Here is a 27,139-nt window from a genome sequence, read left to right as displayed (position 1 = left end):
GAGTACTTGTGGTTTGTTTGTTCAAACAAACAACTTCAATCTCTCTTTAAAAATTAACACATATTAGCGTGAAGAAATAATTACAACTTGATGATAACAAAACATGAAAAAATATTTTTCGACAATTAAAATTTTTTATGATTTTACAACAATCAACCAAGATTACAATCAAAGTTTTATAGAGTAACACATTATAATATTATCTATAACCAGTTAACTCGGATAAAAAATCTGTCCCATGTTGAAACCAATTCTTACTGCAGAAAGAAAAAAGAGCAAAAGTATCACACAATTTTTTATCTTATTTTTGAAGCCATCCACACTTTTTAGCTGAAATCCATCCAACAAGGAACTGCAAACAATGAAAAAAGCATAATCTTTCTCCACTCAATAAGGACCTTTGAGACCTTCGGGGCCGGTTTTCTCAGTCGCGCGAAATTTGCTGCACAAAATTATTCTGATTTTTCAACTAAATTGAGTGTTAATGCCCTCATTGGAAAAGCATAAAAATTGAACATATCGTGACTGCCATTAAAAGTTAGAACAAGCAACATAGGATACGTAAAAGCAATTTGAAACAGAAATGTAAATGAAAAAGAAGGATGTTCTTTTCAAGTTTTGAGCAAATTAACCAAGATCAACAGGCGACAAATTATTCTTACATTTTTGAGCTCCATAATTGAAATCATTTGTATTTGTCTCAAGTAAAATATGACAAGAGTTCTGTAGCACCTAGACAAAAATTTGGAAACCTCATATTTCTTTTGGTCATATGTAGTGTGACGAAACATTAAAAAAAAACAAAACGCTTTTTGGAAAAAACCTGAGTTGAGTGATTTGTGACGCAATACAACGAATTAAATTCCTTGAGCCAGCATTTGATTAATATCTTTATTAAAGTATGACAATCAAAAAATTATCTTTTGACAAGTTTCGTGCTAACGAAACAAAAAAAAACAAAATTCTTAAAGAGAGAATTTTTTGTAAAAAATGGGATCTATTAATTTTGAAAAAAAGATTGCGGTTTGCAACTATTTTAACAACAAAAATTGTCATTTTTTAAAAATTAATAATATGTTCTCGTCAACTTAGAGGGTAGTACATAACATCAATCTGAGACAAAAATACGCAGCCACAGATGGAGTATAGTAATATATTTTTTAAACATTACACTACAATATAAAACTTTGGCTCCAAGCGATGAGCTCATAGGTAAAAGTTAGCAACCTAGAACAACTGAGGAAAAGCTTGTAGAAGTGAAACGAGAAAAAAATAGAGTGGCTGATTTAAAAATAAAATTTTTCTCATCAAACTGCTGCTAAACAGGGTTTTCCTTGATCATTTTAATCTTGAACTTCTGACAATCTGAAAATAAATAATCGTGGAAAGACAATAGGTATAAAAAATTCGGGAACTTTTAGAGAAAATTGATTTTTCTCTGCAGTTAGACAGAATTTTTATTTTTTTCAATAAATATTAATTTTTTAATATGCCAGTTGCATCAGAGGTGACATCCGCTTATGTAGGCGATGTCGTCCATTTTGTCGTCAAAAGGTATGCTTAAACATTAATGACACTTTTTTCAACTACAAAGTAGCTACCTGGTTTTCTGTTTAACAAAAAGATGATGGCAAACACATAACTCCATAGTTTTCAAGGAAGCCAATCGGTCAATCATAACTATCTATTAACAATTATAATCTGTCAATGATGACTAGATATCGAGATTTTTTACACCTTTCAATTAATTTAAGGCAGCGATTTTAAGATTTTAACAAAATTTAGTTTAGCCAGCGTGCAGAGCATTTTGTGATTGAAAACAAATCCCTTTAAAAAAGAAATGAAAATGTCGAATTGTTTTGTTTTAAATTAAGAGTAAATCAAAAATGAGACAAATTTGAATCAAAAGAGAAGAGTTCGTCAGTTCGGTGACAATGTTAACGTAAAAAAGGTTACCAACTTGTCCAATATGAGCAACCATCGTATATGACACTCAAATAATACTTTGAGTTCATTTTCTCTACTTAGTTGCCTGTTTATAGGTTAACTTTGTTGTGGTATATGATTTAAATGTATGGAATGAATTGAAAAGTTTTATTCCTCTGAAACACTACTTTGGTTCGTTCGTATTTGAAAAACTTTTCGTTTCAGCATGAAGTTGTTGTATAGAAAACAATGATTTAAAAAATTTGCCAAAAGCGTCAACTAAAAAAGAACCAAGCGAACTAAAAATTTCATGAACTTTCTGATGCAAACAACATATTTTAAATTAAAAATGCGGTTCTAAAATTGAAAATGGTCTCAGAGTTAAAAGACAGAACCTGAAGCCAAAGTGTCTTAGAAACAATGAATGCTATATAATGCTACAAAATCAATTGCAAAAGTAGTAAACTCATGTCACTCATATTCAGGAAAACATGAAAACGAAAACAAAAAATAAAGTTAGAACAAGGAGGCTCGTTAATTTGCGTTCGTACATGACGTTCCGACACGAGATCATCTCCATTTTTGACTTAACTGTCTTTTGACTTAAATTTTTGACAAAGAGATAACCAAAAATAGATGTTTGAGTTTAAAAAAGTTGTTACACAACTAATAATTGAATTAAATAATGTCATGCTTCATTACAACGAGATCTTTCATTAAAAAGACTATGAGAAAAAAACTATGACAATCAAAAAGTTATCTTTTGACAAGTTTCGTGCTAACAAAACACAAAAAAAAAACTGAATTCTTAAAGAGAGAATTTTTTGTAAGAAACGGGATCTAATAATTTTAAAAACAAAGATTGCGGTTCGCTTTGCAACTATTTTAACTACAAAAACTGTCATTTTTTAAAAATTAATAATATGTTCTCGTCAACTTAGAGGGCAGTACATAACATCAACCTGAGACAAAAATACGCAGCCATAGATGGAGTATAGTAATATATTTTTTAAACAATACACTACAATATAAAACTTCGGCTCCAAGCTATGAGCTCATAGGTAAAAGTTAGCAACCTAGAACAACTGAGGAAAAGCTTGTAGAAGTGAAACGAGAAAAAAATAGAGTGGCTGATTTAAAAATAAAATTTTTCTCATCAAACTGCTGCTAAACAAGGTTTTTCTTGATCATTTTAACCTTGAACTTCTGACAATCTGAAAATAAATAATCGTGGAAAGACAATAGGTATAAAAAATTCGGGAACTTTTAGAGAAAATTGATTTTTCTCTGCAGTTAGACAGAATTTTTATTTTTTTCAATAAATATTAATTTTTTAATATGCCAGTTGCATCAGAGGTGACATCCGCTTATGTAGGCGATGTCGTCCATTTTGTCGTCAAAAGGTATGCTTAAACATTAATGATACTTTTTTCAACTACAAAGTAGCTACCTGGTTTTCTGTTTAACAAAAAGATGATGGCAAACACATAACTCCATAGTTTTCAAGGAAGCCAGTAGGTCAATCATATCTATCTATTAACAATTATAGTCTGTCAATGATGACTAGATATCGAGATTTTTTTACACCTTTCAATTAATTTAAGGCAGCGCTTTTAAGATTTTAACAAAATTTAGATTAGCCGGCGTGCAGAGCATTTTCTGATTGAAAACAAATCCCTTTAAAAAAGAAATGAAAATGTCGAATTGTTTTGTTTTATATTAAGAGTAAATCAAAAATGAGACAAATTTGAATCAAAAGAGAAGATTTCGTCAGTTCGGTGACAATGTTAACGTCAAAAAGGACACCAACTTGTCCAAAATGAGCAACCATCATATATGACCCTCAAATAATACTTTGAGTTCATTTTCTCTACTTAGTTGCCTGTTTATAGGTAAAATTTGTTGTGGTAGATGATTTAAATGTATGGAATGAATTGAAAAGTTTTATTTTTCTGAAACACTACTTTGGTTCGTTCGTATTTGAAAATCTTTTCGTTTCAGCATCAAGTTTTTCTATACAAAACGATGATTTAAAAAAATTTGCCAAAAGCGTCAATTAAAAAAGAACCAAGCGAACTAAAAATTCCATGAACTTTCTGACGCAAACAACATATTTTAAATTAAAAATGCGGTTGTAATATTGAAAATGGTCTCAGAGTTGAAATAAAGAACCTGAAGCAAAAGTGTCTTAGAAACAATGAAATCTATATAATGTTCCAAAATAAAATGCAAAAGTAGTAAACTCATGTCACTCATATTCAGGAGAACATGAAAACAAAAAATTTAATATTAAGGAGAACATGAAAACAAAGTTAGAACAAGGAGGCTCATTATTGTGCGTTTGCACATGATGTTCAGACCCGAGATCATCTCCATTTTTGACTTAACTGTCTTTTGACTTAAATTTTTGACAAAGAGATAACCAAAAATAGATGTTTGAGTTTAAAAAAGTCGTTACACCACTAATAATTGATTTAAATAAAGACATGATTCATTACAACAAGCTCTTTCAATAAAAAGACTATGAGAAAAAAACAGCAACAACAGAAAAAGCAAAAGCAAAAATTTAACGGCAAAAACTCAATATTTTAACTTAGAAGCACCTAGTAAAAACGTCAAATTACAGTCAGATAAAAACCTGACTATATAAATTTGCTTTTTCCTAACTAAGCATCAGATGACATTTTTTCTTAAGCAGACTAGGTAACAAGTCGACAAAAAGAATGAATAATGAGGCGAAATTCAAAAATCAATCAACATTTTTTAAACTAAATAATGGCAAAAGTCTTAAAATAATAAGATTTTAACAAAATAATTCTTGACAAATTTACTAAAAAGTCACAATGTAACCAATAGGACCTGTCTCTGGTAAGACTAAGCGATAGGAACGGAGTAAAGATGTAGAAAAACTCAAAAAAATTACGAACAAAAATTTACAAACATTGAGAAAACACAAATTAGTGAAGCCATTATAAAACTATTAGCTATTATCTGAAAATTATGTATTTTTATTTCAATTTCTATTTATAACAATTTAGCTAAAATTATACTGATAGAAAAAATAAGTTCAATTGGGCCACATTTGAAAATAATTGGGATCTGCTACTACGCGATTGTGCTAAAGGTAGAGAAAAAGAGACAAAAACACACCACTCACATAACATTGTATGAAAACGCATATTATCCAACAAACAAAACATCAGTTACGTCAAAATATCAGTAAACATCTTAATCTTTAAAATACAAAGAATTGTATGAGACCTCTCAATAATGAGAATAAGTCACAAGTTCACGAAGAGGACAAAAGCTGAAAAAACTGAAAATTTCTCAAAAATGTTAAAAATGTATAATATCTTAAGTTTAAGACTACTCGCAATAAACCGACTGCTTCCGTAACATTTATTCAAACCTCAATTACAAGCCTATGGGACCGGTCAGCATTTCACATCTAAAGAATAAAAAAAACAAAAACGGTAAAATCAAAAAAAAAAAATTGAGCGAGAAAAAAAAGCCATTAAAAAAATGAGCTGATCTGTAAAAACTTTTCTACATTCAATTAATTTTTTTAGCAGCAATGGGATTCTTGTTTTTAACAATTTGACTTCAATAAATCAACAAACATGAACAAACACATTAAAACCACGAAATTTTTCAGAAAACCCGCAGTATCAACGCCTTTAATTTCAATAGCTTTCAACGGAAGCTAATAAAAACGCTAAGTTATGCCCCAATGAGACAACAAGGATGTTTGTCATTCAAAATTCATGAATAGGAAGTAATAATAATTTGATGACTTTTGACTATGAAAACAACAACAAATACAGGCAAAATCCAAAAATTAAGTAGAAAAATCGAGAAGAAAGTGTCGGAGCAACCTAAACCATTAGTTTTTCTCTGAAAACTCTTGGTATACTCCATTGGACGTCATCTCTAAGCCAATGCAACTATCAATGTTAGGATAATGTGTTTAGATTTCAAAATTAACCAGAACTACGAATAAAATATCAAAAAAAAATTTTAAAAAATTATGAAAACTTGTGCGTCGAGGTCATAACACCAATAGCGAGATGATAAAACCACTAACTAGATATTTTTGGCTGAAGTAGAAAAAAGGGGTACAGTCATTACTGCGATTGATTTACAGTTCATGAAAATATTTCTAATTTTGTTAAATTTTCAAAAAATTTTCGAAAAAATATTTCAAAAGTCTGAACAGCCATTAAATTCTGAAGCTTCCAGGGAAGTCTATAAATAAGCTCAATTGGAGCGTATGCCTCGATTGGAGGATAGCGATATCTGTCATGAAGAGGTAATCAATAGGACATCACAATAAGTTTTATGACTATGGAAACAACAACAAAAACAGGCTAAAACAAAATTCAGAAGAAAAGTGCGAAAAGAAAGTGTCGAAGCCATTTAAGCCATTAGTTTTTCTCCGAAAACTTTATACAAGATCCACTGAACGTCTCCGCTATGTTAATGGGAGATAAAAATATCAGGATAATGTGAAAAAATTTCAAAAGGAACTAATAATAAGAAAATGTCCAAAATTTTCAAAAATTTTTTTGAAATGTTGTGGCAATGAAGTCATAGAACAAATAGATTGAAGGTAAATTGCTGAGACTGACCTATTATGCGCGTAAATAGGTTTATGATCTGTTAAATTTAAAAAATTTCTAGTAGAATCATTTTTAAAGCCTTAACAGCCATTAGCTGTACACTGAAAGCTCTAGATAGGTTAAATTAACGCTCATTACAAAACCAACCTATTGTATGTTTTAGAAAATGTACCATAGGACTCCAAAAAATTAGTTAAACCTCAAACAAAATCAAAATTGCATTTAATATTACGAAAACTCAGAGTCGAAGCCAAAAAGAAACACGAGCGATAACTTGAAAACTAATTTATTGTTCATTGGGCTTCATTTGACTGTAAATCAGGTTTGTCATTAACGGAACCTAGATCCGAAAAGCGACTAGTCTCTAGGTGACCCAAGAAAACAAAAAAATATAAATCTTTCCAATAAATAGCTCTCAAATAGAGTTCGAATTGTTTTGATAGTAAACTTCCCTATGAGACCAGAACTAGTCTTTTTATCGCCTTTCGTCTATTAGGAACTCAAAATTGATTCATTTTGTGGCAAGAAATGTAATTTTTAATGGGATTTTAATAAAAAAGATCTTACTTTGATGAAAATTTTCAATAAAATTCAACAAAATCAAGCCAAATAACACGTGTTCACCCAAAACTTCAATCCTCGATATAGTTCCTCGAAAAAAAGAAATTCAAAAAAAAATTTTTTAGTTTCGAATTTTACGCTAGACGAGCTTTTTAATGATACCACTCACATTTCTCTACCATGAATATATCGATCGGCCAAAATTATCTGAACAAAAAAACCCATTTTAGGATGTAGTTCCTTCCCCCACAAGTGGGGTCGGAACAAAAAAAGTCGCGCTAAAAGTTTTCCAGTTTATTTTACAAAACATTTTTCAAGTAGCAAATTCAAATACGCCTATCAGAGCTGATTATTTATTGGGAAAAAATTACAATCTGTACAAAATCTTCGAAAGAGATTAAAAGTTTTCTCTACTAAAAAGCAAACATAAAATTCATCTGACAAATTGAAAGCACTAACAAGATTCTTACAAAACCTGAATTTTAACAAAAGGACCTTTAAAACGTTCTTCCTTTCAAACCTATACGAAAATCAATGCATTGTTATCAGTTTACAAATCGAAGACAATCTTAGGGTTACATAATCTTATTTTGAAACAATTTAAAAATAATGCACTAAATCATAAAGTCTTTCAAGAACAACTTTGAATTTTTTGACTTAAAATCTAGATTATATCATGTGGAGACGCATCAGAGTTAAGAAAAGTCAAACTATTTTTTCATGAAAAGTCAAGGAATATATCTTTCATTCTGTAATAAACTCTGTTTATTGCAAAAATTGACATGAACAGAAAAATGGCCAGACAAAAAAAAACAGACTGCAGATTTTGATGACTCGGTAATTAAACCCCAATGATACCACGGCACGGGATGCAAAAAAGGTTACAATTTTAAATTCGAAAATTGGACTAAAAGTGCCCCCAAACTATAAAAACGAAAGACAATCAATAGAAAAAAGTTATTCTAAGAGGGACCGGAAAAAATTATAAAGAACTGCAGATTAAAAACGGACATACTGTCTTGGAAACTTCTATTTGATAGATAGGATGTGGTCTCGCTGTTTGGAATGCCCAGTAGCCCCCCAGTCCCCCGTCCACTGCCCACCATGTGGGGCAACTTCTTGGCAAAGTCTATGCCTGAAACAATTAAGAACAGAGTGATTTCTGCTGTACGGGTGATTTCTGCAAAATGTCCGTCAATACTCCATCAACTGACTGGATATGAAACTATAAACCAAAATCACATTTGATTGGTAAGTCAAGTGCAGGTTACGTGGTGTTGCCTCAAATTGCAGACGTTTAAGAATGCAGACTCTAAAGTCAGCCTGGTGGGCTGAGAAACTGCCAGCGTTGTAATATTATGCGCTCATTCAGCTGTCAATCAACGTAGTCTAGTGTTTTGAAAGGAAATTTAATGCATTTTACCATTTCTCGAGGGCCACCGCCATGTCTCAGCGGCCCATTGTACTTGATTATGAAGCTATCACAATCGAACGAATGATTAGCACGCACAGGGAATACATTTTTATTTGTTTTCGTCTTGTCGCAATTTGAAGCATATTTGAAGTAATATTTGTACACTGTTTTTATATGTGGAAATTATGGTGAGTGAATTATTCAGCGGTGCGCCAATCGGAAATAAAATTCATATACTCCTCATCTCTGATTGGCTGATCTGAAAAGGATATAATTTGACAACTCTGCCATTTTCACTTACGCCAGGTTACCTGACCCTGATGAATTCCTTGAGAGAATCTGATATTACCCGAGAACCTCGTAGTGGGTTCAACCAGATTTCAACCAAAGTTTTGAAATCACTTTCACTGAGCCATGTAGCCTTGCTTAAGGCACGAACTTTGCCTTTTTTTAAACGCCAGATCTCATCCTCGCCAGATTCAACAATGCCAGAATCTCAAACGTGCAGGATTCGCAAATAAGACTGTATATGACAAATAGGAAGGCAATGATCACGATAACAAACATCAAAGTATAGATTGATGCTTCAGAAACTGATTAGGCTCAAAATATATAGATTACAATGTTTAGAACCGCATTTGTAATTAATTTTTAGTGTGTCCCAATTGATGCCTCAAAGAAAAATTACAAAGGCGTTTGACAAAATGGCTTCTACTTCATACAAAAAATAAACCTGCAAAGGTCCATAAATTCTATGAAATCCAGTCAATTTTTATACTAAATTTTTTTGACAATTTGTAGCGAAATTATACACTGGTGCTCAATTGTTGAATATTTATGAGAGCGGTAATATAAAAGACCACACAATTGTAAACAAAAAGAACCAAAAATTTATAAAATTTAATATTTCTGTTCAAAAAGTTTTTTCGGTTCTCTACAACCATTTTCTTTATCTGAACGTCCTTCATCCAGGACTTAAACTTAGGACTCAATGCATTCCGAACACTAAGTTTTTGAACGTCAAGCGTCTAGAGTACCTTTTGGTTTAAAAAGTTGTTAAGTTGCTGTTTTGTGGCATTTTCTGTAACCATTTTTTCATTATTTGTTAGAAATCCTAAATAGAATTTATGCACTGATACAGCTAGTCCATATATCTTTTTAGTTGATGTCTTTTTTTCAATTAGAAATATCCCTTTTTAGTCAATATTTGGTCAATATTTTTTATCAGTAATAAAAAAAAATACAAAATGAATTATTTTTTCATCATTAGTTGATAGGCAACGGAACCCTGACAAGTATCAATGTGTAACCTTTAAATGAGTAAAAATGTGGAAAAATGAAGTTATATTGTAAACAAAATCGACGGGTCACTCATCATACAAAATTGGCGATAGTCATACTATGATTATTTAGTGTAATCATATTAAGTCAATAGTGATTTATTGGATTTCTTAGTAGTCATACAAGGATCATACAAAAATAAATCCAAACTTAATTCGAAAACACTTTGGTTTTTATGCGTGGACGGATGCCAAAGAACAATAATTGCCTATTTACGTTGGATGTAGGTCATATATGGTCTGCATCATTTCTTATAGTCATTAAAAGATCATGTGAAAACTGAAAACATTGGGTACCAATTTTTGTAGGAAAAAGAAACAAGTAGTAATATAGTGAGCTAAACTCCCCGGGGGAGGGGGGGTGAGGTCCCCATGTATTAAGATAGGGTATAGCGTATTTCCAGGAGATAGGGGCCTCTCACATGTATTAAGATAGGGTATTGATATAATGTATTAAGATTAGCCGGCGACATGTATTAGACATGTATTAAGATTAGTTATATCCGCGGACATGTATTAAGATTAGTAATAGCCGCCGACATGTATTAAGATTAGTTATAGCCGCGGACATGTATTGATTAGGTGTCGCCATGTATTAAGATAGGGTATAGGTTTTGTGTATGTATTTGTGCATGTACATATGCTAGTAGTATAGTCGGTGCAAATGTGGGGGGTAGATTCGGAGACGCTCCTGATTGGGTGAAATTTTGAGGGGAAAATATCCATGTTTGTGTAGTTATTAAGTGTTTACGTGAGAACAATAGAATTCGCGTGGGTAATTAATTGATGTGAGGGGTAATTATGTGACATGTTGAACTTTTGTTTACAAATTTTAGGTCATATTAAATTGTGAAATTAATTGGCGTGGATTTTCAATTACTTAATTATGCGAGGGGTAATTATGTGACATGTTGAATTTTGGTTGTTAAGCTTTCGGTCAATTGCAAAGATTGTTCCCCTAATTGTTTGAATCAATTGTGTAACAGTTGTCTTTTGCGCGCTAATTAATTGGAAAAAGTTCAATGATAGGAAAAAACATGAATTAAAATAGTAGATAATTACAGACACAGTATAAATGCAATTGTGAACATTAAAGAACTGTGATATAGCAAAAGTATTTCAGTTATATGTTGAGTGGTGCTGTATGAATACCGTCAGACTGAACAATGCGCTTAGGGTAGAAATAGGACAGTCCCTTCTTTGTCTGTTCATATGTAGCAACACAATGGTTTATTGTTCTGAAACCTTTATTTGTTGAAGTAAGATTGATAATTTCATCCATCACACGTCGATATTTCTCCATTGGTCCATCTCCATTCTCTTCTAGTGTTCTTTTGTTGAGACCTTTACTACTGAACTTGTATTTTGTCAGACTGTGCATCGTAGCAACAAAAAATTTTGCTACAAAGACAAATCATTTCCGTTCATCTGAATTCTTCCTTGAAGAGCCCTTGTTCCCGTTTATCAAGCTTCTTATGCTTAGAGCAACACGTTCTAGGGAAGAAATTTTGAATAGCATCTGCTTGAAAAGAGTCTTTACAGTCCTGCTGTCTCAATGCTTCCCATTCCTGTTTTTTAGCAGGTCGAATACAATCATACAAATTCTCATGAGCTAGGGCTAAATAGAGAGAATCTGTATCCATCTCTAACACTTCAAATTTATTGACATCGCAAAATCTGTCAAAGAAGTTATAGTAGAGCTCCAACATTCGTAGTTTAGCGTACTGAAGTATGAAGAATCCAACTATTAAAGGTTCGCGGTGTTCAATTTTTGATTTTGCTAGTTCAACTTCGTAAAGCTCTTTTGAGACATTGTTCAAAAGCTTAAACATTTTCCCATTGATTGCTTCGTGCGTCTTCTCATCGTTCAAATATTTGGTCTCTCTATGTTTGCTTCTGTCCATAATCTGATAACCGTAAGAGCTATTACCCAATAATTTCATAGTCTCAGCAACAACGCTGGAATCAGGATTTTCATCTCCACCCCTTCTAGCGTCTACCACTGACTGTACAAAGGAGTTGAAACATTATCTCGGCGTGTACTGTACAAATCTATAAATTCTTGTACATTTCAGACCGAGACTGATGTAGAAATTTAGTAGGGGAGTAATAATTGTTCCAATTTCCAGATTGAAACTTGAAATTAGCATTCGCTGAGGTTGCTTCAGTAAGTTGTTTTCAACAGCGTAATCTCTCATACAATCCCCAATATCAGCTCGACTAACGTTGAAATTTTTAAAAATAGGCGGGAAATTCGAAAACTTGTACTTCAAGCCTGCGGGAACTTCCAAATCACATTGTACGTATCCAAACATCTCTCCGTCTCTTACTTTAGCTACTAAAGTCTCTTGCTTCAAAGGATGTTTGAAAGGAAAGTTCTTTCTCACGGGATTTCTAACATTTTCTTCTTTAACACTTTCCCACCATTTACACTCCCAGATTTCAACAATCTTATATCCTTTACTTTTTAAGTAATCTCTTCTCAATTCATCATGTTCTCTTTTTCTAATCACTCTCTGTGTTTCCTCTTCCGAGAGACTTGCTTTAGCTTCCTGACAAGGACAGAAATGAAAGTAACAACCCATGGCTTCAAACACCGTATTACAATGTGTGCAAAATCCGTCTACGCTTAAACAATCAATCTTCTTCTGTTTTCCGATTGTGTAGTAGCTCTCAATTTTACATTCGGAACGTTGTGATTGAAGATATGACATAACCATGTTCTCAAATGTTCGAGATCTGTTTGTTCGAAACCTGAATTTTTGAGAATCTGTATCAAATTCCCATCGAGTGTAAAGTCCAGTTGGCATTTCTTGACACATTGAAAAGGGATAGAGTTGGCTAGCGTCAATACCTACGATAGACGTGCAAAGGTTTTCAGAGTTTCAAATGAAGGTCTGATCAACTACTGCTTTTCTGGTAAAAACAATAGATGGACCACTAGTCATATCCTCACGTGTTTTGTCAGGTAAATCTTTGTCAGCTTCAACAAATGGAAAAAACTTGTGGTTTGTTGACTTGTGAAGACAGATATTAGCCAAGTTCGGAAGTGTACATCCGAGTTTTAGCATATCGATACCCTTGTTGTGATAAAACTCCGTCTTTTTTTGCATTGCCTCCAGTGTTGGAACAACATCCTTGTTGTTGAACCACTTGACAAAATCTCTGAATGCAGCCATTTTTTCTTGCTCCCAGAACACTTTCAGGTAATTGTAATTGTCAATTCTAGATGGAGGAACATTTTTGAACCTCAATTTTTTTAATGACTCTTGTTGAGAAAATCCACTGTTAGGCAATTTAGTGAAATCAGTAAATTCCTTCTCCAGTGGATTATAGTTTCTCAGTTTGCGAAAGAAACAGTCGTAAGGTGGGAAAAAAGTTGCATTGATCTTTTCGGGAGAGTCAAACCATTCATAGGGGAAGAATTCTTTAGTCTCACTTGTCTTGTATGCTTTAAGGAAAGAATCAAGTGAGGTAGCTCCACCGAGAAAGTTGAGGATATCGAAAAATTGTACATCACCAAACTTAAGAGAAACAAAGTGATATGCTTTTTTAATAACAGTAGGTTGAATGTCGCCCTCATGAATAAGATAGGCTAGGAGAGAGGACTTAATGAGAATTAAACAATATTTTCCACTATTGAATCCGAACACAGGTAAAGTGTTCACATAACGCTCAAAGTGTTGCTGTAAGGCCAAAGGCTGGTTTTTCTGCATTTGGAGAAATTGCGTAGACATATCAGCTTCATCATCTTCTTCGGTACATTCATCTTCACACTCGAAAGTTGAAGCGTTTTGATCCTTTCTTTCATTTAAATTTTCGCAAATTGCGTTAACTCGTGCTCTGATTATTGCTTGAATAGAGGAAAACTTTGTCCGCATTTCAGTTTTACTTTTGTTTGCTAAGTCTTCAATAGCTTCAACAAAAGATATAATGAAAGCTTTCGGATCTTTATCGCATAGGCAGACAGGTTCATCAATTAAATTGCAGGAAATAGAGATAGAGATTGGTTCATGCTTTCCAATCCATGTGGTTGTGCTTGTATCTTTTAATTGCTCGGAGGGTACACATATCGATTCAAAGTCAAAAATAGCCAAGTTCTTGAACAATTTTTGATCATCGTTGTAGGAAATTCCAAATCCGTCAAGCTTATCAAATAAGGTCTCACGCAATGTATCCACACTCTTTGGGTAAATATGCTGTACTCTATCTTTACACGTTTTAACATGGCGGTTGAAATTTCCCGCTTTCTGAATGAACGTATTGCAACTGGGACAACGGAATCGTTTAAAGAATGTGTTAATATCTTCCATATAGCATATGTGGTTGTTGTAACGTAATAAATTAATATTTTTCTCATACATTTCAATACTTCTCCTCGCAAGTTCACCAACAAAATCTCAATCTACAATGTCAATATCGTAAATAAATATGTTGTGCTTTATCGCATTTTCAACAAATACAAAATGATCGATCGGTACCCCTCTGAAATTGATTGGGTCTTGTCCAGATTCATGGAGAAATGCACTAAACAAATTTTTCGCATTGATCTCAAGCACCGATGATCCATATAAGTGAACAGCTATAGCTCGGAATAAGCAAAGATAATCTTTGTAAGTCTCACCATAGCCATTCGATACGAGACAATTCCCATCTGGTCGTGCGAATAACTGTTCAGGAAGAACAGCATCGATACATCCCTTTAAAATGGATTTTAGGAGAGCTTAAAATATTGTTACATTTGTAGTCAGAGCAAATCCCCATTTTGTATTCTCCCGCTCCTGAGCACACGTCTCCACTAAATCCATCTTTTCGATCCTGTCCTGAAGAGAGACTAAGTCTCCTTTGGAACAGAGTAGATGAGATTTCTCGAAGAAAGAGTTGTTCTCGTGAGCGTAGAAGTATCGATACTCGTCCGTATCCACATTTCTTAATATAAATCCTAGAGCTAAGTTGACTTTGGCTGCACAGTTGAGTTTTTCGAATACTTCTTTCAACTTTTATTAATTTCATGAGGATCGAGCTTGGACAGCTTGAAGTTGAACACTTGATGTCTCTCATTTTCCATCTCAGTATCGTCAAAAAAGTGCTGGCAAGCACTAAGTTCTTGTTGTAGCTGCTCGTTGTCCTTTTCCAGCTCCTCTGATTCTAGAACTTCTTTAAGCTTTTCACTCGATTTTGTTCCAACTTTTGTTGAAGTTCCATGCTTTATCCTCTTGTGTTGTTGAAGAGAATAGAAACTCGGAAACTCCTCCAAGCATACAGTACACATAGTACTTAGTTTTGTATCCTTAGGAGCGTGATGCTTAACAATGTGGTAATTCATGTCTTTTTTCTTCTTTGTACTGAAATGTGGACATTTGGGACAAAATAGAGTCCCACTATCACAAGACTGCTTGTGTCTTGCCATATTCTTCTTCACCACCACTTTGTTGCACTTTGTGCATTTCACTGGGAGATTTCTATCGAGAGAAGCAACTAATTGTGACAATAACAAAGCGAGAATGAAAGAAATTATTTTTGTACATTTAGGGAACCCAGCTATGACGCATCACTCCATATATGGAAATTTATCATTTCCATTTTAGGAAGCTTGTTGTCATAACCGAACATTCTAGAACATAATGAATAAATCAATCAGATTCCTCCATTTGCAAATACCTTTAATATTTAAGAACATTCACTTTAAATGTGTGAATTCATTTCTTGGCGTAAACTCAAAAATATCAAATCATTCTTATATATCTTCTTACCATTTCTGCTACATTTTATATAAGTTTTCATATTTCATCCAGCTATAATCCAAAAACAGACTCACAACATATTCAAAAATTGTTCCAATCTTTAGAAACACTAGAAACACTGCGATTCAATTTTTTGTCTATCCGCAATTGACAGAATTCGGTGCTTGCAAACAAATCTAGTCGTATTGAAAATTGAAATTAGCCCATTAATGTGTTTTTACAACAATGTTAAAGATTTCGAAAACATATGCATCCATACTTCAGGAACAAATATTTACTGTACAACTTAACGTTATTGTCTTGGAACCTCTCAACCAATCAAAATCCCGCGTTAAAGAAACTATTCTGAAGATTAACGATTTTATTTTGTGTAATTGTTTCTTAATTTTAAATTTCTCTTACATAAACAGAGTATTGCGTGAAGTTTTGCTCATTTGCGAAAAATGTTAATCAAAAATCATTTACAGTTGTTGGAAAAAATATATAAGAGGAAAGAAGGAATTGCCGATGCTTACAAAGTTGACGAGATTGGTGTTGATTCCTACTTTTTCTACAATTTCTTGGACATTTGCGTTCAGAATGACAGAATAATCCTATTTAGTAAAGGATTTGGATATGCAACATTTTCCATTAAAAAATTCAATTATGATGATTATATAACAAAACAATCATTTGATTTATCGTCAGAGCTACACATTAACAAGTACAAAATTTTATTTATTTTGAATTCTGTTCCCGAAATTTTAGAACAGTACAGAAATCTAGCACAAGCGAACTGTATTCCACCTCCTGATCCCATAGCAATCACTTCATCTGTACAAAGCGCGTTGTTTTTCCATTTTTATACAGATTACAATTCTGAAGGAGGAAAAATTCGCATTGGAATTCGGCTCCCAAATATTAAATATAAAAAAGTTCTGTTCCAAAAATGGAATACTTTCCGAGATTGATTTAAAATTTAACGAAGTTGAACAAATTTATCAGAGCTTGACATTTTTGGTAAATTATGTCAATTCATTCCCACTGAGCTATCCTTATTTAGTAAACAAGTAGTCATATCATGTAATACATGTACTATTCAAAAACCATAATTGGTTTCTATTCACGCATTGATGTTCCTGCTTCGTATACGAGCATCATTTTATAACAAATTCTTCCATATTTGGATACATTATATAATTTTCATTTCCTGTTTCGGTTACTAACGTCACTTTTTCTACAAAATGTTTCCTACTTTGGTTACTTTGTTCTTATTGGACGAAATTCACCATAAATAGGAGCAGCCAAGTTAGACATCATCATTCTCTTTCATTTCCTCAAAATTAATTTCACCTCTGTTCCTCATCGTCCTGCTAACTATTCATCAAAAATTTATACAATTGAGTTCCTACGTTCACATTCTTCTTATCTACAGAGCTTACTTCATTTTAACGTTTATCTGTTTCTAACTAAGATATTCTTTTTATCCTACTATAAAGTGAAATTTGTTGTTTTCTAACTTACTCCCTACTTGACAGTTTTCAACACGTTCATTTCCAAACTGCTTTTGTTTCTAAAAAATCCACTTCTATCAACTCATCTGAACACAATGGAGTTTACTGTGCAAAACCACAGTCTTCTGTACTCATTTTCCTTCACTGAGGAGACTACTCGGATAAGTACTAAAGACTTATCAAACGGATTCTATGAGTCTGTAATCACTTTACCCATCACTGTGTGGCATATTATTGAACAACAGCGACATCAGTTCGACACCTATCATCAGGGTCAGGTTCCAATTACGGAGAATCAGCTTGGAACTCAAGCGATGGGCACGAAGTTGCTGTTTTTAGTGGGCACCACTATCCCCACGTTGCTGGGACAGAATTTCCACCGACCTACGTCGCTGGCAACATTCAATATATACTTTCCCTTGGGAAGAATGGCAAATTCCCAACTCTTGGTTCTCTAGCCCGGATTTAAATCAAGTGCTGAGTTCAGTGAAGAGTCAGGGAATTTGCTTCAAACTGTGTCAAGCTTTGATGGGAGCCAGCTAAGTGTTGATACTAGCACTTGGACAGCAAATGATCAGCAGAACTTTGATCCGGCACAGTACTATGGTTCTTCTGATATGTCGACTACTCCATCAATGACAACACCTTCCATAAAGGATAGAACGGCGCACAATCCAATTTTGCTGACTGATGAAAATTCAACAACTTCAATCAGCGTTCAACCAACTGATCCTCCAGTAATATTTGAACGTGCTAAACCTTTTGGGAATGAGATTCAAAACTTGCCAGAGTATGTTGTGAGAACTCTGTTTGAATAGAATCCATTTTGTACAATTTTTCAGCTTCATTTGTAATCGATTTTAACGGAAAAGTTGGATGTTGATTTATACATTTTCCTGGCGGTGTATTTATACATTCTTTATAATATAATCTTTCTCATGTGAGTTTTCTTTTCTAAATCAGTTCATAAAGATATCATCAAAATTTTGAATTTTGAATCTCTGTTACAAAACTTGATATTTAACGGAAAGAACGTTATCAAAACTCGTCATTTAACAAAAAAACTTGATCAAAAATTTGATATTTAAGAAAAAAAACTGAGCAGAAATTTGATTTCTAAGAAAAAAACCTGTATGAAAACTCGATTTTTAAGTTGTTATAGAAAAAGAAATTTTGTCATTTTACAAATTAAAAAATCTATTCCTTTTTTGCGTTAAATTATACCGTAAACTGGTGAAAATCAGGAAAAAGTTTGCGTTTTATTGTATCCAATTGGAAACTGTTTTTTGATATTTAAACAAAAAAAATGAATGAAAACTCGACATTTAACAAAAATTTTGTAGAGAAAACTCGACTTTCATTAAAATAAATTGTTCCAAACCCAACAGTTAACAAAAATTTTTGTGAGAAAACTCGACTTTTAAAAGAATAATTTGTTACAAAACTTGACTTTTAACAGATTAGAGGTATAAATTTAAACATTTAAGAAAAAGATTGTATAAAATTAGAAATTGAATTTTTTTGATTTTTAAACCAAATATAAAACTGATACTATGTAAATCATTGTGATGCAGTTACAAATTTATAACTTTCTAACTTCAAGATATAACAGAGAAATATCAATTAAGCCATGGCCGTCTAACAAACAGTCAACAATTTTTATCAATTCACCCTCATATTTTGAGTTTTTAAGAGATTGATTTCTGTCCAGAAAAGAAGATCCCATTGTTTGTGTGCTTACATTTCTTTGTTCAGCACGCAGTAGATGTCTCTTGAACTTCTTTTTACTCAATCATTTTCTAGACACACCAGGTAATTTCTCAACACATTTGTTCTCATAATTGTGTTGTACTGCTCTGTCTAACTGAGTAAAGACAAGTCCCGATTCTTCTAAAATATTGCCAAAAAATTGATGTTTATATAATGTGATCTTCCAGTTTTTGAAGCAAGTCTTCGGTGGAGAAAGAAATGAGAACAATGTGATATCGACAGGTATTCAGGGGACAGAAACTGTTGTGTGAAGCAACAACATATTCACTTGTAAGAATGTATGGTCTATAATCTTGGACAGATACAGATATAAACAACGCCTTTTCACAGAATTTTTTGTAAAAGTGTGGTAAAACCTGACACATAACTGCTGCCATTCTGTAAAATTATTTAGTATGTTCAAATAAGGAAATCAGTTTCTTTAGAACTTAAATTCCAAATAAGGAGACTAATTTATTTATTATGAATGAAACCAAATTCCAAATAAGGAAATCAACATATATATTATAGACGAATTCAAATTCCAAATAAGGAAACCAATTAAATTGTTATGTACAATTTAAAATCTCATTTGAACTATGAATCAATTCAAGAAACAGCGGATTAAGAAATTTCGATGTTTTACTTTTTCAAAATATTTTCGTCACTACTTCTCTAATGCAACACAGACGTGCTAAACACAAAGACTCTTTTTCTATAATGATTCAAAAGTTTTCTTTATTAAATATTTCTGATTAGAAATCCTTTTAAGGAAGAATTATAAATAGACACGTTTTTCTCTTCCTTTTTAGGAAATTGTGCGAAAATAATGATGTCATTAGCATAAAAGGAAATTCTGTGTTGTAGAGGCCCTTAAATTTTTAAGCAAATCATTTAATCATCTTCTCGCAGCTTACTCAAGTTACGTAAATGTCTCTCTCCAAAGTATCTCCTTTTTACCCGAGCGCTCCATCGATGTTTACAAATTCACAACCTAAATTGGGTACTGATTCCGTCCCATTTTATATTGACTTTGGCTCTCATCCAAACAGATTTGGGAGATTTACTGTGTCCCAAATATTTAGAAACGGACAAAATTACTCGGAACCAAATTTTCAAGTCTTTAAAAAAGATAAATGTGGAACATTTGAAAAGTACCAACAACTGAGAATTGGAGATTACGAATTCAAGAAATTTTGTCTTCTGAAAAACGATCAGAATTGGAAAAATCGAAGACTCTACGTTACCTTTATACAGTACGTTCAGGACAATCCAGCTTCAGTTTATGTCCAGATCCGACTATTTTTCCGCAAAGAGAGCAATGACTTCAAGCAAGTGACTTACGTCAGCTATAAAATGGAAGAATTCAAGGAACTCATTGAAAATCTTAAAGATTTCTCTAATATTGAACAATGTACATTTCAATAACTACTGCTGCTCAATATTATAATGTGTTTTTTTTTATATTGAATGATGACTATTTGGTGATTATATGTATTTGTCTTTCAGTAAACATTTTTTCATTTGAAACTTTTTTCTTCTTAGAATGAGGTGGGATATTGGATGCTCTAGAAACATTTTCTTAAGTCTCAGAGACAAATCAAAAGTTTTTCACGTCAGGCTACAGCACGAGCTTAAAAGGTATTCATATACAGTTCTTGAAGCGCAAAATTTTCCCAAATTGGATAATTTAGACGTAGAGTCCCAAATTTCTGAATTCAAGTGGGTTATTCATAATGGACTGAGCAGAACAACTCTAACATATCGTTCTTACAAACAATAAATTTCCATTTCTCAACATCGCTGGAACGGATATCAGTGGAGTTTTCTTACAAAGATTGATTTGAAAAAAGAGGAGTATAAAAATCTAGTAGATCATCTACCAACACTTCTTTCTTATATAGAAAATTACAAAAAGACGCATTATTTTGGACGAAACAACTCAGAGTTAATGAATATTGTTACTCTGGTAAACATTTTCAATTGTTACGGAAGCATACTTTCAATGTTCCATACGAACGAAAAACGTAAAAACTGTTTCATTGCAGCTTGTAAAATTTGGGACCAAAATGTCGATTTGGACGAAAGTGATCAAAAGTTTCCTCACGGAGGAAGAATAGGATATGGAAACCCTCTTTTGGATTTTTTCTTAGCTCGATCAAAAATTTTTTGTCTACATGCAATTTTACATGATTCTGCTGGAGCTGTGAAAACAACAACAGACGAAGGACCAGGTTATTGTTACATGATGCCGGAATTACCCAGCTCCTGTCTTCTAGGTCATATAACTGGATTATTCTTTTGTCTCTACATCAAAGTTTGTCATCCTCATATTTTTAAAATACTAGATTTTTAATCGTTTGTCAATTATCTCAGCTAAAAAGAGGATGACTCTCGTTGTGTTTGATATTGAGTGCTTGGAGGGAACAGTTGTCAAGGAGCTGGGAATTTTCAAGGACGGATACGATTTTCAATAACACGAATTGTTTTAGGATATACATTCCTCCCACTGAATGACTACAAGCCAACATTTCAAGCAAAGTGGAACACAAAGAGTTTACATGGCATAAACTGGAATCATGGAAAAGTTGATTACTCAGATCTTCCAACCATCATTCATCAACATTGTTCTCTTACAACCGAATACTTTGCCAAAAGATTGGAAAAATCTAAAATCCTATCCAATTACTTGTGTAAGGATGTGGAAAATTTGGACGATTTTGGATGTCCGAAAGCCTCTAAGTTGATTTCCAACGAAGATACTATCTGGGAATGTAGTAACTACCCCTACCGACACAAGAAAACATTGCACTGTGCAGAGAAGAATGCTTATGCTTATGGAACTTGGGTTCTTAATTTTTTGACAAAATTTAATATTTGTAAAAATGTTTATGTACTTTGATTGTAATGTATCATATTGTCTTTTAATTCAATTTCAAAATAATTTTTTTTTCTCTTACAAAACATAGAAAAGTTGCTTCAAAAATGAGAAGGTAGAACAAATTTTTTCCTAGCGTCACACAGTTATTCTTCATTTCAATTCTGTCGTTTTTCTTAATTTTGAATTTATTCTGCTTTTTTATGCTTTCTGTTATTAATTCTTGTGAAGTGACAGTGTTTTGGCTGTCGCTGTTGTTTGTTTCTTTTTTATGTTTAGAAGCTTATCTCATTTTTTAATTATTTACATCACAATTCAGTTGAAACATTTTCTCTATCGTCTCAATGTTTACGTTTGAATGATTGAGCATACAGATAAAGGATTAAATTTGGGTTATTTTGCCTTTGATGATAATAATCAGGAACGACAATCATGGAAATGTTTTGGGCAGACTTGTAATAGTTCTCTAGTCGTTTTTCTGTCCCAATTTTTTTATACTCGTAAATCTGGTCTGTTGTATAGTACGAATAACATTGGCTACAACGTGTGAAGAAACAACAGTTTGCATTGCAATCCTTTCTAGTACAGTTGGTTATATTTTACCTTCACCTAAATTATGAACAAGATAATTTCCACAAAGGAACGAATTTTTATATCATTGGTTGGTCCGAGCGGATCTGGGAAATCTCATCTTATACATGAATGGTTAACAATTGGAACTTTTCAACCAGAGTTCAACAACATTTACTACTTCTATCAACATTATCAATGTCTTTATGGTTTATTGTCTAAAGGTGTTAAAAATATTGAGTTTATAGAAGGAGTTGACTTCGAGTTTATTCAAAACCTCTCAAATAACGGAACAAAGTATCTGTTAATTTTTGACGACGCTTGTGAGGAGATTTCCAGCTCTAAAGATTTCGTTAAAATTGCAAAAGCTGGAAGACATAAAGGACTCAGCACAATATACATCAAACACAATTTATTTCATCAGAGTAGATTAGGAAGATATATAGAGTTACATAATAATCATATCGTCTTGTTCAAATCTCCTAGAGATGTACTGCAAATAAACACTCTGAGCCAACAGTTGGGATTAGGTTCACAATTACAAGATTGGTATACCAAAGCAACTTCTATTCCTTATGGTCATTTACTTATTGATTTAACGCCCAAAACAGTCGACTCTCTTCGATTTTGTACAAATAGTGGATCGATTCCTTCAATTTTTTTCCTCATACAACATAAACAGCAGACCACATTTTTGAGTGATGAGCACACAACATCTCTCTACTCTGACAACGTTCCAAAGTTATTCCCGGAACTTCAAAAGAACTTACCTAAAAAATTGTCCAAAAGAATTTATTCAGTTCCTAAGTATCAAGACGAAATTCATCAGCTTATTCTAAAAAGAACTGGAATAAATAAAAGGAGAGCGATTTTAAGCTAAAGGAAAGGAATAGAACTTATATCAATTCTAACTCCGTCTATCATTAAGCGTTTTTCTTGAAATGGAACAGTTTGTTTTGATTCCTCAGCAGCTTTACGAACAAAAATTCAAATTCCATTTGTACAAACAGGACAAGAGTGAGGAAAAAGTTAACTTCGTCCCACAAAATTTAGATTCTCTTCACAAGGACATCACCACTAACACAAAATCATTCAAAAACGAGTCAGTTGTAGATCAAATACTCAAATGTCCTCGAATCAAGCTGTCCCTCAGTGACTCCATTTTACTGGATGGAAGAGATACAAAAGTAGCATTTACCGATTTTACTTACGCATTGAAGAGAAAAAATATTGAATTTCCTGATATCTATTACACAATACTTGATGCTACAGGGATAAGTCCGAGCAAAATTGTAAACAAGGATGCCAAAAGCAAAGACAGGGAGTTGGATTCCTTTCAAAATCTGAACAAGCGAAACTTCAACGATTATACAAAGAAGGAAAAGCCGCATTTGGATCGGTTAGAAATCTTCAGAAAGCGAGCGGTTCATCAAGAGGCAAGGTTTTTTCCTTTCTCCACACTAAAAATTCCTATACAAAATACCGTCAAACAACTCGACATTTTAGACAATTAGCTGCATTTGCAAAGCGGATAAATGAAATTTGGTGTCTTGATATAGTTTTTATGGACAAATTGTCAGAGTTTAATAACGGAGTAAAGTATTTATTAATCTGCGTTGATGTATTTTCTCGTTTTGTCCGTGTTCAACCAATGAAATCAAAGTATTCTAAAGATGCTGTAGCAGCTTTCAAAAAAATGCTACGAAAAAACAACATCCCACAAAAGTATGGGTTGATCAAGGAGCAGAGTTTGGTGGCGAATTTTGGAAATTTTGTGGACAAAATAAAATCAAAATTTATTCAACGAGAAATGAAACAAAAGCTGCCGTAGCTGAGAGAGCTATCAGATCTTTGAAAAACATTATTTATCGCATCATGGAAGAAAACGGGCATAAGTACCTTGTAAAAATGGGCTATTTCCTAAATACAATGAATAGTAGAGTAAATCGATCTACAGGTAAAACTCCAAAGGAGGTAAAAAACAAAGACTTTTTATCAATTTTTTTTTACAAAAATCCGATCAGACAATACAAAAAACCTCGGTTTAAAGTAGGGGATAAAGTACGAATTTCGAAATACGATATTCCTTTTAGAAAAGGATACAAGTCACAGTTCACAAGTGAAATCCTTGAAATTGTTAAGATTGCTACTTACAAACCTCCAACAATCAACCTCAAGGGAGAGCAGGGTGATGAAATACTAGGAAAATTTTATGAACAAGAGCTCTCAGAGTGTATCATTTAGTGATGAATTCTTTTACGGTAGAGCTGTTTTCCAACGCATCCTTTGATTGTTATTCAAATAATACATTGAGTTCTTTTACCAATTTACTTCCAGAACAGATTAACCTTGAAAGAGAATGGGAGGTGGCAATAACCGATCTATCATATCCATCTTTGTACCAGAATATTACAGATGGAAAATTTTTCTATCTAGATGCTGCAACTCCAGATACAAAACCTTCCGATTATTATACAATTGATGCAGGACTATATCCATCATTATCTGTTATTGTGAACGAAATGAACAAAAAAATTCAGGAAAGAGAAAAGTATGAGAAAACTCCAATCAAATTAAAAGTCAACAGAATTACACAGAGAATATCCCTAAATCTTCCTAATGAAAACTCGTTACTAGTTATCTTCAGTACTGATCTCTGTCACGTATTTGGGTGTGAGGAAGCTGTTTACGGAATGGGAGTTTTAATGAGTGGTGCTGGACCACATTTTCCTAAATTTCCCTATGATATTGTTTGAATTCATACTCTCATGATATACAGTGATATTGTTGAATACAATACTGTAGGTGATACAAAAGCCGCGCTTCTGAGATGTATTCCGTTTATTTCTAAAATTAAGAATGGAGACATAATATCTACTGGACAATATATGAATTATCAAAACTTCCCAAATCTACAGTTTAAAAAAATTCTGAAAAACTCTTTCCACAGCATTAAACTTGAGCTCCGCGAGTCATACGAAGAAAAAGTTCCCTTCAATTCAGTAGGTGTAACAAGAGCTGTATTGATGTTCAGAAGAGCTTCAGACAATCATTTTTAAAATTAAGTTTACAAAAAATGGTTGCAGAGAGTGATTTACCGTATTTTCGTGGTTATTCAAGACAAAGGGGAAGAGGATTTGGAGCTTTAGCACAAACAATTGGGAGAACTGCAATTCTTTTTTTGAGACGATATCTTGTACCAGCAGCTAAAAGAGTTGGAGCTGACTTGATTGAATTAGCTGCGCCAGAAATCGTAAATATATTAGCTGGAAGGAAAAGTTCAAATCTGCAGCCACAGATGTTGGAAAGAAAACTTTACGTAAACAGCTAGGAGGAGGAAAACCTAGAAAACGACGTATTATTCGAAAACGCTCGCCAAAAATCAGTCGACGTCGTCGAACTAGGAGGGATATTTTACCAAAATGAATACCAGATCAACAAATGACAGTAATTTCCGTTATGGACATTTTACAAATTCTTGCTTTTTGACAAAATTCCGGTTTTGGAACCAATTGAATCATCCCATTTTCAAAAAGTTTATCCCAGTACTTCATTGGATGAAAGCAGCATTGAATTTGAATTTGAAACAGATAGAAGTATTTATCTCGATATGAGAGATATTCATTTACAAATTAAAGTTGGATTACAAAAGGGAAGACTATTTGACGATTTCATGAAAAAAAAAGCATGGAAAACCAGATATGGGTATGACTTTCACTGATGATGATTTACAATATTCGACTCATGTCAACAACTTGTTACACTCTCTTTTCTCCAACTGCGAAGTGTATTTAAACAATCAACAAGTGTACAACTCTAACGGACTCTATGGCCACAAAGCTCTGATATCCAATGAATTCAATGCTTCTACAATGAATAATGAAGGAATTTTGGCTTGTAATGTATATGAATTTGCGAAAGATCCTAGTGATTATGAAAAAAGTCCGTTCATAGATAGGGAAGAAGAGCTTTTGTTGAAAGATGGGATTACCTTATATGGTAAACTTGCAATCGACTTATTTCAATGTGAAAAATTATTACTTCCAAATACAAAAATTTAGACTCAAATTGATTCGAGCGAGACCAAATTTTTACATGATCTCCTACAATCCGCATGTTTCCCTTAGAGTTCGTGAATGTTCACTTTTTACGAGACGTGTTGTCGTTAATGAGGTCTATCACCAGACAATCAAGTATCAACTAACACATCAACCAGCTTGCTATAATTTTTTGGAGACAATTGCGCGAACATTTATTATTCCTTCTGGACAAAATCAATTTATTCAGGAAAAAGTTTTCAATAATGCCCCAATCAGACGAATTGCAATAGCAATGAACACTAATTCAGCATTCACCGGACATTTTCAAGAAAATCCTTTTCATTATCGAAAGTTTGGACTGCGGGAGCTGAGAATTATTCGAGGGGGGAGAGCTGTTGTCTCAATTGATACAACCCACAATTGTAGAGCTTATGTTACAACAAACAAAGCAATGAATTTCAACGAAGAAATTCCTGCGTTACCGAATGATTTCTTTACAGATCATCATGTGCTTGTATTCGATCTCACCTCACACCAAGATGCAGGTGAAAATGTTCATTATCCTAAACTCAGTGGGGAAAATCTTCGTTTAGAAATGCTTTGAACGTGCGCTAGCCAATGTTACCGAACTAATTGTTCTCAGAGATCGAATCTCAACAGTTAAAATTGATCAGTTTGGAACAGTTGCTAAAAATGTCTGAAGAACTCTGGATTAATCAAGATGTTTTAATTTTCTTTTCAATTTTTTATAGTCTTTATTTTATTTCCTTCTGCGTTGGAACATTTGTTGGATATGTACTTTCAT

General features: G+C 33.1%; 1 protein-coding gene across 8 annotated transcripts in view; it reads right to left on the bottom strand.

The window, feature by feature from the left end:
- LOC142339196 (uncharacterized) overlaps positions 1–27,139 on the bottom strand; it is a 142,197-nt gene that overhangs the window by 47,810 nt on the left and 67,248 nt on the right. For all 8 annotated transcript variants that reach the window (XM_075389009.1, XM_075389011.1, XM_075389008.1 and 5 more), the window contains one exon: positions 8,122–8,241. In XM_075389009.1, coding sequence (XP_075245124.1) covers positions 8,122–8,241 — 120 coding nt within the window. The remainder of the gene's footprint in view (positions 1–8,121; positions 8,242–27,139) is intronic.

The sequence above is a fragment of the Convolutriloba macropyga genome, chromosome 5 (assembly GCF_964194025.1).
Source record: "Convolutriloba macropyga chromosome 5, txConMacr16.3, whole genome shotgun sequence".
Taxonomy (NCBI): Eukaryota; Metazoa; Xenacoelomorpha; order Acoela; family Convolutidae; genus Convolutriloba; species Convolutriloba macropyga.
The sequence above is the reverse complement of the archived record's forward strand: the minus strand, read 5'-3'. Positions and strand labels throughout refer to the sequence as shown.